At 39.0% G+C, this 17,197-nt stretch overlaps 1 protein-coding gene across 2 annotated transcripts in view; it reads right to left on the bottom strand.

Annotated features, from left to right (window-relative positions):
• Positions 1–17,197, bottom strand: part of LOC126864219 (dipeptidyl aminopeptidase-like protein 6) — a 118,374-nt gene that overhangs the window by 32,254 nt on the left and 68,923 nt on the right. Inside the window, exon 2 of one of the 2 annotated variants that reach the window (XM_050615324.1) lies at positions 3,169–3,413. In XM_050615324.1, the coding sequence (XP_050471281.1) occupies positions 3,169–3,270 (102 nt within the window). In that variant the 5' untranslated portion in view covers positions 3,271–3,413. The remainder of the gene's footprint in view (positions 1–3,168; positions 3,414–17,197) is intronic. The other variant, XM_050615325.1, reaches the window with a different exon arrangement.

The raw sequence follows: 17,197 nt of genomic DNA, 5'->3' as shown, positions 1-17,197 counted from the left end.
TATTTTACAAATTACGCTATCATATATTACGTTATCGTATCTTCAAGCTTGATTAATCAACAGAGAAGTATATTATAATTATTATAATAATTAGTTTACGACTTTAATATATATGTCTATATATCTTCCACGTATCTTTTCGCTATTTGGCACAAAAATTTTTACCAAATAAAGATACAAAATACTTGAATGCATTTTTAAATTGGCAATACTAAAATCTCTTGTTATATTTGGAAAAATCACGCATTCGAGGGTTAAAGAAAGTGTGAACGAATTTTCTACAACGTGACAATTCCAACGTTTGTTCTTTCCTATTCTAAATATATCAAGCATCCCGGAACTTTTGCTCAATACTGTACACGCATACCATAGCGCCGCGCTTCTACCTCGCCAGGAAACTCTCGAAACTTCGATATCTTTGGTCTTTCGCTGGTCGATAATTATTTCTCAATTTCCTCCAGTTATATTTACCTTCGTTTTCCCCGAGAACAGCCCTCATCATCCAGCGAAATTTCAATCGGACCGAAGAAGCAATCAGCCGACGAAAACTCGAGAGTTTCTGAAGAATGCGAATGATAAACGCAGAGAGAGCCCCGAGGATACTCGGTTACCGGTGAATTATGCGAGGGGAAATCGGTCGCCAGTTATCTGCAGCTCGCAGTCGGCTAGATTTCCTTCAAACGCGCTAGTTTTCCATCTCGAGATGGCGCGGCTGGGGTCGTTTCTCGGCGAACGCTCCACGCTGTTCTCTCGCATTCTTTGCATAATTAACTTTCTCAAGGGCTCCTCAAAGGTGTCCTCGGTTGGCAACATGGCGTTTAGTTGACACGATAGGACGGTTAGTCGCGAGTCCTCCCAACAGTCAATTCCCGCGTGGCCGTTGACGAGAGCTGAGGAAACAAAGGGAGCGAAGCTAGTAGCCAGCTTTGCATAATGAATACCCGTTTCTTGACTATCCTCTTCTTCTCTCCGATTCGTCTCGTGCTACGTAATTAGTCACGTGCCTCTCTCTCTCTCTTTCGTCGACCTCCAACGTCGCCTTCTAAATCTGCCGGAACTTTTTATCGAATCCACGCCAATCGAAGATGTTCGACGCTTTTCGTATTTGCGAGTTTGATTAATCGATGATAAATGGCTCGAGTTGAATACTGTTCAATCTGATTAGCATTTCGTTGGAATATGATCAGAAAGATATAAAAATACAAAACTACTGCTGTTTCTATATGAAACTATATGATGTTTTTATATGATGTTTTTGAAAGTCTTTTTTATGTCAGTGAAATTCTGTTTAAAACATTTTCTTGTTAATCATCAGGATCATCTCAAGTAGTCAGATTTATAGAGATGTACAAGTCACGCATCAATTACTACTAGAATTTTTGTCAAGCAGAAATCATTCGTTGTTGATATTGGAGAAGATAGCAATCTTCCGTTTATTGTTGAAAGCATATGATCGTTTATAGAGGTGTAAGAGAGACGTAAACTGAAGTGAACATAAGAAATACGATCAGTGTTCTTGTGGACGAAAAGTTTATAACTCTTTTGCTTAAATTCTTAATTCCTAGTGGCACTTGGAGCTCGTCTTTGTGGAAAATTCACTAGTTGCTACTGTGAAAAACGACGACTTTACGGACTCGTTCATTCACGCTCCTTTCCATTAATTGTTTCGTTAATTCAAAGATCGCTGCTTAAGAAGACCACTCCGCCAGTGTGGAAACGGTATACCAGTCCTTATTTCGGATGGGGAAGCATTCGTAAACCGGAGGCAGGTACTCGAAACAAAGCGCAGTTAATGAAACGTAAAAAAGGATGCGTGCAATTTCTGCTTTGAACACGACAATATCTCGAGTAAATGGTTTTCGCCGAGAGAATGGATTTTAATAGTCAGCAACAATTTTTTATGATCTTTAACTGTTTGAACTTTTAAGCTTTTCAACATCCAAGTTTTAAGTTGAAATTTCCAAACGTTCAAATTCACGCCTACTTGCAGCATTTCCAATTTTCAAATTCTTAGATGTTGAAATCGTTTAATTGACTAAATTCTCAGCAATCGGTCATTTTTAATTTGCACTAGCTACTCATTTTTAATTTAAGAATGGTGTCCAATTCGAACGAGGGGACAACACATTTCGCCGGCTATTCCCGTTTCGTTAATGATCAACAAGTTAATTTAACAGTCATGTTAACGACTACCAGATGCGATGTTGCGCCAATGAATTTTCTGTGCGGAAACTGTCTGAACTGTGTCATGTTATCTTGAAATTATGTTAACGTGTACCTTTATATGTATATAACAGGCGTACTCTGTATAATGTTCGTAACAGTATGGCACACGCTACACAGCTAAAATTCTATCTTACTCAGTATTCTAACTCACAACCATCGATCTCATTCCACCTCAAATGCAAAATCCTCGTACTAGCATGCGTTTCAATTAAGTTAGTCGTGACTGCTACTATAAAATATTTTCGGCTAGGTACCATTGCTACCAGTCAACCATTATAACTGCGATATCGCTAACGGTATTACGAGGAAGAAAGACAAAACATTCGAGATATATGTAAAATTCCATTGTACACACGTTTAAGGGACTTGTTCTAACAAAAATGAGACGATTGACAAAACATGATACTTTCAAGCCTTGCGTGTTGCGATTTAACAAGCTTTCTAAAAATAAAATTGTATGATTAAAGATAGGATCTAAGATTAAGGATTAAAAATCTTTTTCTCGCTTGAAAACTAGGATATAAAAAATTCGAAGATCTCAGGAAGATTAATGTATCGAAACTATTGACACAATAATAAATACAATAACAGCAACAACAATAAATCGTGAACGTTTTGTTTGTCTGTACTTGACAAAGATTTATTTACAAATTCCCACAAAATCTACAAAGATCGTCTCATTTTTATTTCACCCAAAATATCCCTTAAACTATACACCAACGTATTTTACATCCTGTGCACTAGTCTATGGTGCCAGATCCCATATAGAAGTTCCCACAACTACGATCAGTGATTGTCAGAGAAGTGAAGAGACACTAGACAGAATCATGCGTTGAAAACCTGACGAATTTTCGCTGCGTTACGACGAATCTCGAACGATCTCGAATCGACAACGTATATCTGAGGGGGGAAAACGCACGATGGACTGCTGGAGCGATTTACCTCTTTTACCTGGGCTGACTTTGAACGGGGATCGGCGACCTGGACGGTCTCGTCGGGAGGCAGCCGCCAGGAGTTCCTCTCGATGTTGACGCTGGCGTTCATAGCGGCCTCCTCCTCCGCCTCCCGTGTCCTTCGTCGTTCTTAACAGCTTCGTCCTTGCACAAACACTTGCCCAAGGTCCCCAGGGTAACCCCCGGGCCACTCCTGGGGCCGAGGTCTTACACCAGCAATCCACAGTTCCTCACCTGGAACAAGGTGAACGAAATTGGTTCAATTTGAGCACCGAAGCATTATAAATTGTTTGTCGAGTCACGTTAAAATTATATTAAGTTATAGTTAATAAATTACAGTGGAACTCAATTTATCTGAACTCTATTTATTGAAACGAAACTTTATTTAACGATTTAACTGAACGCAAGCCTCTATTAGGTGAATAAAATATAATGGATAACGCGAAGGATTTCTCAGCTCGTATTATATGAATTCCAATTATATAAACTGTTTTGTTCCCCGACAAGTTCGAGTAAATGAAGCTTTACCGTAGAAGTATTACGATGGATAGTATCACTTAAAATGGGGAATTTTTCTTCGTTAACTAGTCATGGAATAAGGAAAAGTTCTTTCATCAAAGATACATAATCTCCTTTTTCTTCATTCTTAGTCTCATTTTGTAAGATTACTCTTGTAAACTCTATCAGTATTCGCTATTTGATTTCAAAGCCAAGATGAGGCCAACTTTATTCTCTCCCATTTCATCATTTATTTCCGCTTTTTTCTTCTTCTTTTCCTTTCCTCTCAACTACGGGGTATCAAACAAGACTATATAAGTACCAGAAACGATAACAAGGCTACTGTTCTGCGTTTTGCCGCTCCTTAAACAAGACACACGGCCCGATAAAGTTTCATCCAGTTAGAGGGTAATCGAAGAAAGATTGAAGAACAGTTTCTGAAAGAATTCACGAAGGGCAAGGCAGAAGTGGATAGAAGAATAACAAGAAACTAGAACTGAAAATCGAATTGAGCCACGGCAATCGGTTAAGTTAAACACGAAGATAAATAACGAATTGAAACTTTATCGAAACACGGCCTCGTCCTTTCGATTCCATGATCGAGTGAATAGTGTGAATCGTTTTCAGGTCGATTAATATCGATTTTTCTATTAGAGCTTCGGTCAGCGAGGATAAAGGTTAAGGACGATTCTCATGAAATGTCATGGTAATTTGCATGAGACGCTTCATCGACATTCTTGTCTGCCACTTCGTTAGTCTTATCTGATTTTTATTCCCGCCGATGATCACGTAAATTATTTATAGCGTCGTTTCATAATTTTAATTTGGCGATAATTTTCGCTAATTATCAAGTTCCATTACGTCATCGAATTTAATCAATTTGAAAATGATAATAAATCCTTGATTTTTAGAATTGAGAACGTATTTAGGTTAATAAATGATATACACGTCCATTCATAAGTATTAGGTCACTAGCCTTAAAAGTTAAACTAAATGATTTTACCACTTACAGCGTTTAAATTTGCATTTAATATAAAGTTTCGATTCTTTTTCCTTAAAATGTTAAACATTTAGAATCTTAAATTGTCAATTATAGCACATTTCATAACTCTTCTAGCTCCATGATGTCAAGCAACGTCAATATATGTCCTACAAGTTCGTGGAAAGCATGAATGGACACTTTGAATCATTGACGAGGGATAGGGACAAAGGATAATTACGAATTCTCCAGGGAATTAAACCTGAATAAAGGATTACACCGCTCGGCCTGTCCGCCATCCCCTATGAATAATTTAATTAAAGTCAAAATTTCCGGACGAGAACGCACACAGCTAGCCATTAGTTTATTTTCAATTTAAATTTCAAATCGCGATTAAGCCTGCGCCGGTATGTACAATAAATTCTAAATGCATGCGAGCTGCTGCATCGTACGCTAAACTTAAGAAACGAATTACGAAACGATTAACACTTCTGTATCTCCACGTATGCGAATATTGTGAACTGTTTTATCAATATCAATATTAAACAGGAACAGAAGCTTTAGTAAAACTGAATTAATTTCTTTCAGTTTCTATTCTTATTTTCTAATCTTCTTTATACACCTAAAGGAAAATACTCTTAAATTCTTTGTTAAACAATAATTTCAATAATTAATGTTCTTGATAATCCATGCTCTGATAATCACGATTTTATTGCGCTATAACTCCATTTAAGTATCCAGATATTCATGAACGAGATAGTACACATCTCTTTTACATCTTTATCATATCTCCGTCATCATAATGCACTCACGAGAGTTTAATGTTCCATCATTTCCAAATCTTCCACGTTTAGACGTCCTTATCTACTCGTCGACCCTTCAGGAAGCTCCGGTGAATTTTCGAGATCCTTTACAGTTCAGACGAAGCACATCTCGCAACTAACCTAACACAACATCGTGATCGGAACATCGCGCGAGTCCTTGAAAACTTAAATGCATCCTTCGCGGACGAACATTCGCCGAGTACCTTAGTAGGTAGAGATTTTGAGGAAACTCTTCACGTTCTGGAAAATCGTCTGGATATACGGCTAGCTACAGATGAGCCTGAACTTATGGGACTCAGGAGACGTGGAACTAGGCCCGATACCTTGACACCAAAGAAGTATGTTTCAAGGGACTCGATAGTTGTTACTCGTATCGACATCGAGTAGGATTAGATGCTCCCCGAGGCGTTGAACTTTGGTCTCGAAGATGTTTCACTCGTGAGAGCTCTGAATTGATGTAATAACAGTTTTACTCCATCAGTCTTTAGTGATTTTAGAGTTTTAAAGATAAATGTTGGTATCTGCTGCGCTGTAGTATTTATTTTCAGTCGAAAAATGTACTTCTTTTGGAGGTTGCAGGATATTCTTTATCCTTAAATGATAGAATTCGGTATTTTTATTTCGGTAGAAATCGAACGTTTTCTAAGTTATAAACTTCGACGTGCTTGACATTTGAATTTCGACTCCTAAATTGCACAATTCGACATAGATAACCTTCGAACTGTAGAACTTGATATCCTTTGACATCCAAATTACAGCATTCCACCTAAACGGCCATTAATTTAGAGAACTCGATACGAACTCGAGAAATGACCTCCAAATTGGAGAACTCTATACCCTCGATCACCAAATTAGAGAATTCGATCTGAATGACATTTGACTAAGAAAAACCTCCGCTTTCCAAAGTATCGTAGAGATCGCATGTTTTGAATCAAAATAAAACCAGACCATTATAAAGGGAAAGTTTCGATCTTCAAATTCATGGTAATCCAAGTCCTATAAAATATTCATTTAGCTCCATAGATACGAGCATGTATCAATTCGGTAACAAGCAAAGACAAAGGACGGATGAGGGATAATGATTTCCCAATAATTTGCCTTGTTTCCCTTGTTTTTCTATGCTAATATTTTTAAAAGAAGGTTTTTCTAATAGTAAAACATTTATATAATTATATTTATATATTGAAATAATTATAATAGAATGGCTGTATTTATATTGATCCTCCCCGAGTAGGTTTCTTACAGTCAGCATGTTATGTACAAAATTTACGAAATTCGAAACCGGATGATCGCTAGATCAACCGCGGAGATTAACATTCTCCGTAATATCAGGCGCTCATTCGGTAGACCGCCTGAACGCGTTCCGGAAGCGACTGTGAAACATAGATCGTGATAACGAACTAGCGATTCAGCTGGCGGGAATTTATGGGACGTAAAAGGAATGCAAAGAGCAGGAAATACGAACGGCACGAGAAACGCACGATACTTCCTTTCCGCCTCGGATTCATCGTCCTTCCACTCTTACGCTTCACTCGCAGCACGCCTCCACCATTTAAATTCTCGTGATTGCATTTATAAAACTGCGTCGCGGAACAGCGATTTAACTGCCGTTGCCTGCCGGCCATTAACCTGAAACTTTTATTCACGCTGCTATAGACCAAGCGTCATTTTTGTCACCATAGAGAATGGCGCATTTTACGTTTTTGTATCACGCCATTTCCATCGTTTATCATGTGCTCGTGTCTTTCCTTGATATAAGCGGATGTCTTCGCACTGTATTAATTACGATGCGTGTAACGATAGTGAAATATCCGAATCTCTTCTAAGTAAGAATAGTTACTTCGATTAAACTAACTAAAGAAATAAAAGATGAGAAGACATCGATATGCAAGTTTAAATAGTTATTAACCACAATATAAGAGTAATATATGTCGAGTTCTCATTATGATTAGGCTCAGGGCCGTGAAACGAATCCTCATTTGGACTACACATTGTTGATATGCCATGGAGAAGACATTGACTAGTGCAAATACGACTACTACAGAATTTGACAAGTAACCGCGGTAGTCGGACACTCGAGAAGCTAATGACAATGATCCTAGGTCCAACAACGAATCCGCGGTCAACGGCGTAGCAGAATGCGCTTTCTTCCAAAGCCCAAGTCGTAATCGACTTGCTTGGCTACAGTGAAAGTATTACTAAACTAACTCTTTGTTAAAACGTAGAATATCCACCGAGCGTAAAGACAACAAATCACTCGCTAATACGACCTCATGAGAGAGAATGACTCTGTCGCGATGATGCTCTAGAGGAAAACTATGATGGAGTGTGTCTAAGGACACGAGATCATCGGATTCGTCGCGGATAGCCTTCGTTCAGAAAGTGAGGGAAATTGACGCTGCTGTTAATTGGTCAATTTCCATGTTGGTGTTTGGAGAAGGATGTTAGCCACCCTTGAGGGAAAGTTGCTAGCGGAAGCGTTGTTCGTGAGAAAAACAAATTTCTCCGATCTTCCCATAGTTGGGACAAGGAACGCTTGTCCGTTTGAAGAACCTTAATTAACAAAATCCTAAGGTTTATAGCGGGTCCTCAGGCTAGCTGAACTTGTGCTGTGTAGGTGCATCGATATCTGGTAATCATTTTGCCCGAAGGAACCGTTGGAATGTTCACTGTCGAGTACCTCTACAGATATTTCTTTTAATGAGGACTATATTATTACTCCATACCTTTGTTAGACGGAACGTTCGTCCCGTTGACCGCGGCTACGTTCGGCGACTGATTGTCGCCTTGAGCTCAAGCTCATTGTCACAAATCTCAAATAAATACAATTGGGTAGAATGACGGCAAATTGTTCAATTACAACTATAGACTTTAATTACAATTTCCCGAAAGTTCCAAAGGGGAGGTTCCGGTGTCCTTTCATCTCCGACATATATAATATAATAATATAAGAGTAATAGATTAAGAAAGGAAAGGGCAGCGAGAGTTCATAGTTTGGAAAATTAAGGCTGAGTTATAGTTCGGCTGTATATTTCATCGAATACAGCAAGAGTTATGGTATAATCAACTTGTTATTATCATCCTAATATTATTAACCACAGTTATGTTTGATAACTTCTCTATTCAAGCTCTGCCTTATCAAATATGTATTTCCTTTCGTTGTTATAACGAGAGTGAACCAACTCATATAAAAAATGGTCCACGTGATCAACATTTGAAATTGTCTGAACTATGCAACTTAAGAGGACACCGTTTCATAACGTTGTCACGTTTATTGTTTATCGTGGCCACGATAAACGAAGGGCATTCATTATGCAAGCGCTGGTTACCGGAAACCTTATTATAATCTGGTTGGCGCTTTTCTATCGTTCCGCGCATTGCTGTCTCATAACGAGAAATTGGATGAAAGTACATGTGCGACCGCATGCATCATTTCTGCTTCCCGGTCGGTTCGATGTAACACAATGTCATAAAAGTACTATGTATCTGAATCCGTGGATTTCAATACACCAATGTTTTATTGCGGAATCGCAAAATTACTGTTTCGACATGATACCATTCTGCATTCTACTTTCTATTGAACACATTTTCTATGGATTCAATATCCCATTACCTTCATTGACAATTTTCTTTAAATCGTCTTGCCTCTTATTATCTTAGCGTTGAAACTTACTTATGAATTTCTGTTTATATTTAAAGACTCCGAGAGTAAAGTATAACAAATATAAGTAGAAGATATTTTAACAACAGATGACAAATTTATAACATTTTGTGAAAAAACGGTGTATCTAATATCAGAAGTACACTTTTGAAATCAATATTTTTAATATAATTATTTTTTATTATTCCATCGTTATATGGAAGTATTCCACTGCTCCACAATTTATATTTCCATTTTAAAATGGATCACTACTATAAAATCTTATATTTTTCTCATCTTCGCGCTTCGAGAAATTATTCGATGATTGCAAAATGAATTACCCAAGAACTCGGACAAGATTCGTCGAATACATCAAGTCGACCGACAAAGTCGAGGATCAAGCCAGAGGGCAGCCTCGTCCAACTTTTAACGATATTATCGTCTATCCAGCTGACGCCGTGTCGAGGGTACGTCTATTAAATCGTTTTCAAGATCTTCTCGCTTTCTTCGCCTGGGATTGAATTGCATCCATCGCGCTCAGTCCAAGCTGACAAAAGGGGATGGGGAAAGGAGCGTTTGCGGGCAAGTTAGATAATGAGGGAGCCGTCGGCTGGCCAAAAGCTATTGCCCGAAGGAATCATTTAATTACATCACCGGCTTCTTTTCATTCGTCAGGAAGCCGATAGGAGGCGGTCGAGATTGGCACCGAGGCACTTTGAACTTTTCAACGTCCGTGGCGAACGAGTCACGCCCCCTCCAAGACGGATTAACCTTAATTAAAGTTCTGCGCTCTATTGTCGCAACTCTGCTTTAAACATTGCTTCCCGAGTTGCACCGAATTTTCACTCGAAACGACTTTTCATCCAAAACGAATCGTCCGAATTTCAGAATTGATATTCTGGACACGTCGCTTGTAGTTGCTGCAAACGAGCAAGTGGCGTGACAAGCAGAATTGTTTCTTTTTTAGGAGGAAGCAGAGCCGGTTCTTTTTTCAGTTCTATTTTTTTGTTGCTAGACACGTTTGATTGATTCGGTGAGTTTTAATTGGCAATTGTCGAAATTGTAGAATAGAAACGGAACGATGGACGTCGGTATTTTTGACGAGCACATGCGAGGTTTGTAGATTCGTAAGGATACGGCGAAATTTTTCTAGTTCACCAGCTTTTAAACGTCGAAAACGTGGAAATTTTAAAATTTCGCGGAGTTAAGTTCGTTAGACAAAATTGAATTCTACATCAAAATTTTACACGAATCTACGTTAGATTCAAATCCAAATTGATTTTGTAATTAATTACCAACATTCGTGTACCGTCATGTATAGCTAAATTATCCGAATACTTATTAGCGACAGTGTATGTTACAATCTAATATATTACACAAGTTATCCACGTGTCACCCAACCACTTTAATATATCACCAATGGTACACGCAGCATTGTTTCAGAACCACTGGTTCAGTCGGTTAATAACTTAGGAGAATACAGTGTTGCGTACATTGCAGCGTGAAAGGGTTAATTCCCGTACGAACATATTCGCGGGTAAGAACAATACGCTACAATGCTGTCAGAAACTAATGTGGTAATTAGGGCAGATTCCATAAACAGTTCCAAGATTAACCGCATACAACGATTGATAACAACGGATGAGGAAAGGCAGAATCACAAGAGCAGCGTGCAAGCAACGAGAGGAAAAACGGAAAGAGGACGTTGTCCTGGTGAAAGGGTTACCACGTTGCTCCCAGGTCGTGACGTCAGAAGGGGATGTGTTACGTCAGTAGTGCGGCAGACTGTGTGGGCTCGAAGCTTCGCTCGAATGGTGGTAGGAGGGTTGCTGGAAACCAGAGGGAGAGAAAGAGAGGGTGGGCAAAGCAGCGAAGGGGATGCAGGCGCCGTGGAGGGACTGGGGCAATGGTTGACGCAAAATAAGGTCGGCCACCCCGGATTTCATTCATCAGTCACAGTCCACGGTGGCCAGGCTAACTGGATTAATCCTCCACAGTTGTCAGCCCTGTCTAAACGACAAAACCGAAATCGCAATGGAGATTGATGGCAGATGCGTTTCACGCACGTGCGTGTTTCAAGTTGTTCGAAAGTTGCCGACGAATTTGCTCGATGGATTTATCTTCAGAGATTTTGTTTCTCCATGAAACATTCATGATGCTGTTTCAGTCAAAAGGATTCAATCAAAAGGAAACAAAAGGAGTATTAATATTGCGCTATGGATTAGTTTCAGATTAAAAATAGGATTTTTGACATATTCTGTATCTTTTTATTGTTGGAAAATTTCTTAAGTTTAGGGGAAATATAACAGAATCGTTATTGAGATGATATTTAAGTATAATTAAAGAATCTACTCATAGAAATTTTTTTAGTAAATGTCCAAATACATTCGTAAGTCGCTACATAAATGAAAATAAAAATCATTCTGTATTGTAGAAGACATGTACGTATTCTTTTAGCAAATAATTATGTATTCGATATTTGAGGATGTATATGTAAGTACGTCTTTCGTAGCGAATGAGATAAAACGTTCCAAATCTTCTTGTTTCTTTAAATAAGAACAAAAATCGAGGCATAAAAACTCGAGAACCTGCAAGATTAAAATAACGAGACTAGTGTCTCCAAGCTGAATAACGATTCACGCATTTGTCTCGCGATAACGAAATTTAAGAGGGATTTGTATTGTGCGCAATAAAAAGCTCCTTTTTAATTATTTGATGTTTGAATATGTTTTCTACCATTGTACTCGCGCTTTTTCTTTGACATCCAAGATGGAAATCGCTAAACCGAGAACTTCGTTGCGGCGGTGCGACGTTTTTACGATCTGGCATTCGTTAAGCGTCTCTGGCAAAAACATTTACACGGGACATGGTAAAAAAGGCAAAGTTCTTACGCTAATCGAATTTTTACACAGCTCCGTTGAATAGATCCCGCGAAATGTCGTCAACGGCTGCTTCTTTCGCACGGAGTCCTGTCCATTTCCTTTCGCTCGCCAACCACTTGGCGCCAAATTGGTTCGTTAAAGTTTTCTTGCGACGCGTCTTTGAGGGGCCTTTCTTTCTTCGTCTTTAACTGCCAATTTCAGGCGAAGATCAACCGTTTCCTATCTTGTCGTTTCACGAGACATCGGGACCGGATAAAAGCTACCGGTCTCCTACCAGAAATTGAAGATAACAAAGGTGGAAAGCGATGTGAAATTCGAAGCGGATTCGGCGGGCGAAGTGGAATGAGCCTGGTTTTGGGCAGACAATCTTCGAGTCTAGTCTCTGAACACAGTTATTGCATTTTTAAACTGAAACATTGTATAGACCTATAACATTAACTCGTAACACAGTTCTATATGGGTTTCCTTTACTAACTTTCAGTAATCTACATTTATTTTATTAATACTCTAAATATTTTTTATTACTATTCTGTAAGTAACGTTTGACACTTATTCAGTTTCATAGTAGTCCATGTACAGTACATCTTTCAACGAATTTTTCACCTTTAAAACGAACTACACTATAATAACGCAATCAATATCAGCCAGCAAAAAGAGAAACGAATGAACCTTTGTTTTCGCATAATGCCATTTACGTGAAAAACGACGTACCGCGAAAACGTCAACAGCGAGGGACTCGCGTTCACGAGGTCCTTCAATATCACAGCGGCACGTGCAAATGTAAAACGCGTCAACGTAGTAAACACGTTTATAATCATTAATGTCGGTCCATTTTCCCGTTCTCCACCGTCCAATTTTCGGTCATCGTCGCGTCGCGATAAACAGACACGAATTTCCATCGAATTCGATCGTTTATCTGCCGAAACGTATCGTTAATTTTCCCTGAAACTAACGAACTTAACCGAAGTTTCGTCGTGCACTGCAGCCATTATACGATTCCGTAATTGCATTACCAGAAATCCTCCCAATCCTCCTCGGAAACGATTCGCGTTTTCGACAAGTATGATTTATGGTCGGCGCGAAGAATATCGCATGCACGTTCGCTGGAGTTCGCTCTGTATATTTCACGATAATTCCGCCTCTGGCACGTTTCGGCAGATATATTCGACCCAACCGACTCATGGGTCAGGAATACGCGTTACTGCTATTTCGTGACTTCCAGTCTCCATTGCTGGCCTGGGCCCTGCCTTTATCCAGTCGTGCGCGCACATTCAATGCGTTTACGATGAGTGATTTACTGCGAATCATAACACGATAGCTACAGAGTTTTTTTTTTTATAACTTTTATCACAAATCTTTTATTAGTGGACTACTAATTGGACTACAAAAGATTAAACATTCTTCTTTATTTTATCAAAGTATTTCTTGATCAGAACATTAATGTTAGAAAGAATTTAACTCCAAAATTGCCAAAAAATTATACTGGGCATTTGTACAGATTCCGAATGCAATTGGGATCTTCTAATCGATATTTAACATTGATTGTGACGTATATTTCTCAATATTTCTTGCGACGCGCGTGTGTTAGTTTCGTGATATCGGGAAGTTCTATCGAAAGCAGGAAGCGAGGTTAGTGCTGCGGATATTAAGGCACTTGCATCTGCGACTCGTTCCACTATTTATAGAAGCATGTCTGTAGAACGGATGACAATATTTCTCGTGAAACTCGATAATTGTAAATATTTTTTTATATGACTATTCTACATGATTACGGGTTTACCATCTATTATGTCATTTTTAATAAAAAGGGTTCTATTCGTCGTTTTTGCATCGCTATAAGTTTGTGCATCTGACAAAATTAATGTTGACTTTCATTAAAGCATAATTCTGTATATGCATTCGGTTTTGTAATGTTACTTCAAGTCTAATAGTCTTTGTACAATATATTTGGATACACAGTACAGGGCGGTAGTCCTAGTTCTAATTTACAAGATACGATTAATTACATAAAATGTCTTAGACCTGTCGTTCAATTAAGATTAAAAGCACCTCAGACTTTAATTAATTACAATGGAATTTAATCATAATTCTGCTGGTATAGTATACATCATTACACATTCAACGAACATTCAAGGGATCCTTGTAATTTCGAGGTGATTCATCGCGTCGTTTCCCGGAGGTTAGAACTACTTTATCAGCACACAAAAGCCGATTATAGTTTCCAGTAACTCAGCCTCTAGAAACGTGTACTACCCTGTATAGATCTAAAATGATGTCGTTTCAGTTGGCACGAAAGTTTTCATGACCGTCATTCCGTTGCTTACACGCTGTTTATTCGTTCTCGAAGAAACAACGTTCAAATGACAAGAACATTCAAACAGTTACTTTCAACGAAACGACTATTTTAACTCGTTATCCCACTTCAAACAACTCAATATATATTGACTTATTAAAATCAGATGAATTAATATCCCTTTTTGATATTAATAATATCAACGACAAACGAAAATAAACGACATTGGTGTTACATGTATAATGTTACGTAGTATTACGAAATCCATGTCCTGTCGACGGATTCAACAAGTGCTACGTATAAAAATTTTTGGCTTAGATTGTCTACTTGATTTATCGAATGATGCCGATCAATTTTATAAATCGAGACAAGAAAAAGAATGATCACGTACATTATTTTTTATTCAGTTAATAATATATTTTACTGTTTACTATATATACCACTATACATTCAAACGTATTTCTATAAAATATCGAAAATTTTACACAAAAGTTTATTGATAACTCGACAAATTTACTCGCGTTGCTCTGCTTTTAACACGACCCATTATCGAACTCGAGGATTGCAACTACCAATTCCCACCCTCGTTTCCCCATCGAAGCATCTTTTTAATTAAAACGAACAACGAAACTAGCCATCTCTGCAGACCGTCGCAGCACTTTTAACGACCATCCAGAAACATAGGAAGTTTCGCCGTGAAGTGAAATTGCGAAAACTTCGCTCATCCACGAGCGCACGGGCCGTATTCACCAAATCGGAATTCCATTGGCCCGATGGCCGAGCGAGCTTCGACCATAAATACCTGTCCACGCTGGGAACAAAGTTAGCCTGTCTTCCGAGTCCCGCTAATCAATGTTCCATCAGAGTTGTTCCACGGCGCAAACAAAGTCATTTGTCCTGGCGGATAGAAGACACCGTTGTGAGAAACGACGATGATAGATGCACGTGTACGTGGACTGCAGCCAGCTACTGTAGAATTCGTAATTTGCCACGTCTGTGAAATAGATAATGCGATCTGTAACTACAGGACTGATCTGAGCGTTGAATCGTCCTACTTTGGTGTAAGAGCTATGTTGAGGCAGTTAGAGCTCATTCGCGCGAAGATAAGTACTGTTGATCGTTTAGAAGGCGGTACATGGAACGAGTGCGGATCCGATTGGTTATTTTCAATAGATTTAATACAGTCATAAAAAGAAGCGTGTATGGTGATCGAAAGTTACACATCACAGAATTTTTCGAGCTGTTTCATTGCAGACAAAGGAAATAACACAAGCGGGTGTACTGGTTGCGGATAAAAATTGCCATGTGTGCGGTTGGGTACATTTGTATACATTATATATACATGAACGATTGTCACACATTTCACGATGAGCGTTATTTTACATGTTCTCTGTTTCAGTCCACTGCGTGGCAACGTCGAAAGCAGTCGAGAAAAATACCGCTTGTCTGCACCGAGTTTCAGTCAGGAATAGATCATGTTATTGTTAGTGAATATGGTACTATAATGTAGAAAAAGAAGAAAAAAGGCATAGAGGAAAGGGGAAGAGAAAAATGTTTCAACCGAGACTTCAAATGCTTGTCATAATGTATAACGCTTGCTATGATATTAAAATGTTGTTTATCTTTCTAATTGTATGTTTTTTTACAAAACTTTGTCAGCTTATAAGCTATTTTTAAGACCGGGAAAGCAGAAAACGTTCTTTATAATAAACCTACATATTCTCATAGACCAAGTACAGAACCTAGTCTAATCCATTAACATCATAGAAGCGAATTCACGAGAACCTCATCAGCTTAAACATCTAACGATTCATCAGGAATCAACTCGAAGCCGGTTGCTTTTTCTAGCTTCTGGTACCTGACCAATCTAATGGGATTGACGATCCGAGCCGCGTCAGCAATCGTACTTTTACGAATCAGGTCGATCTGGTCGTTGGTACTATGCCATTGTTTGCGGCGCAACGGTTTTCCAGGGGCATTAACTGCTCGGTTTCCGGAAACGAGCGCGTTTCAACGATCACGCGCGATCGTCCGTTTTAATCACATGGTCGGCGATGCCTAGAAATATTCGTTGCAGCCATTGCTACCGCTGGTTGTATCGATGTGCCGAAGAGAATAATTGGAAAAGTTTCTGTCACGCGGTCGATAGCTCGTAGAGAGTAAGACAGAGAGAGAGAGAGAGAGAGAAATAGAAAATCGAGCGGAGAGTTTTCTCGTCCCGGTATAAAGTATGAGTTTGTAATTCTCGAAGCGCGTCGAGCGAAAAAGCAAGTTGAACGAATTTGTGTTTGTGATGGAATCCATGTTTTATACGCTCGACAGTGGTCGATTTCGAACAGTGATGGAGAATCCAGTGTGCCCTCTGAATGGGTTCAGAGCTCTCGATGATGCTTCTTAATGGCTCGAACGTAGTAATTTTTCACCATAATAACCATGAAATAACTAATTATTGTGCTTCAGACACTGCGGTCCTTAAACTAAGAATTCGAATAAAACGATAATATATCATTTGGGATAATTCCGAGTCGTCAAGAGAGTCCATCAAGTGGTGAGTCATAAACCAACAGCAACTCACACCATCGGAAAGTTTCAGGATCCGCAGGAAAACTTTTCAACACGTAAAGTGTCGTTAATATCGAACATTTGGGGAAAACTTGGATGAAAGTTTCTCTTTTTTTGCCAAGTATCTTTTTCCTCGTGGACGATTGATGGAAAATATATTACGATCGTTGGCGAAAGTAAATCCAGGTCGGCGTGTACGAAGACAAAGGGCTTCGATTTCCCGAATTACGCGTGAAATCTTCCGAATTCGTCTTTCGTGAGAAATGTGACAGGCTGCAGCACAGCTGGAAAAGACACGAGACGGAATCAAATTGTGTCTACGAAGGGAAACGCAAATGCT

This window comes from Bombus huntii, chromosome 3 (assembly GCF_024542735.1).
Source record: "Bombus huntii isolate Logan2020A chromosome 3, iyBomHunt1.1, whole genome shotgun sequence".
Lineage (NCBI taxonomy): Eukaryota > Metazoa > Arthropoda > Insecta > Hymenoptera > Apidae > Bombus > Bombus huntii.
The sequence above is the reverse complement of the archived record's forward strand: the minus strand, read 5'-3'. Positions and strand labels throughout refer to the sequence as shown.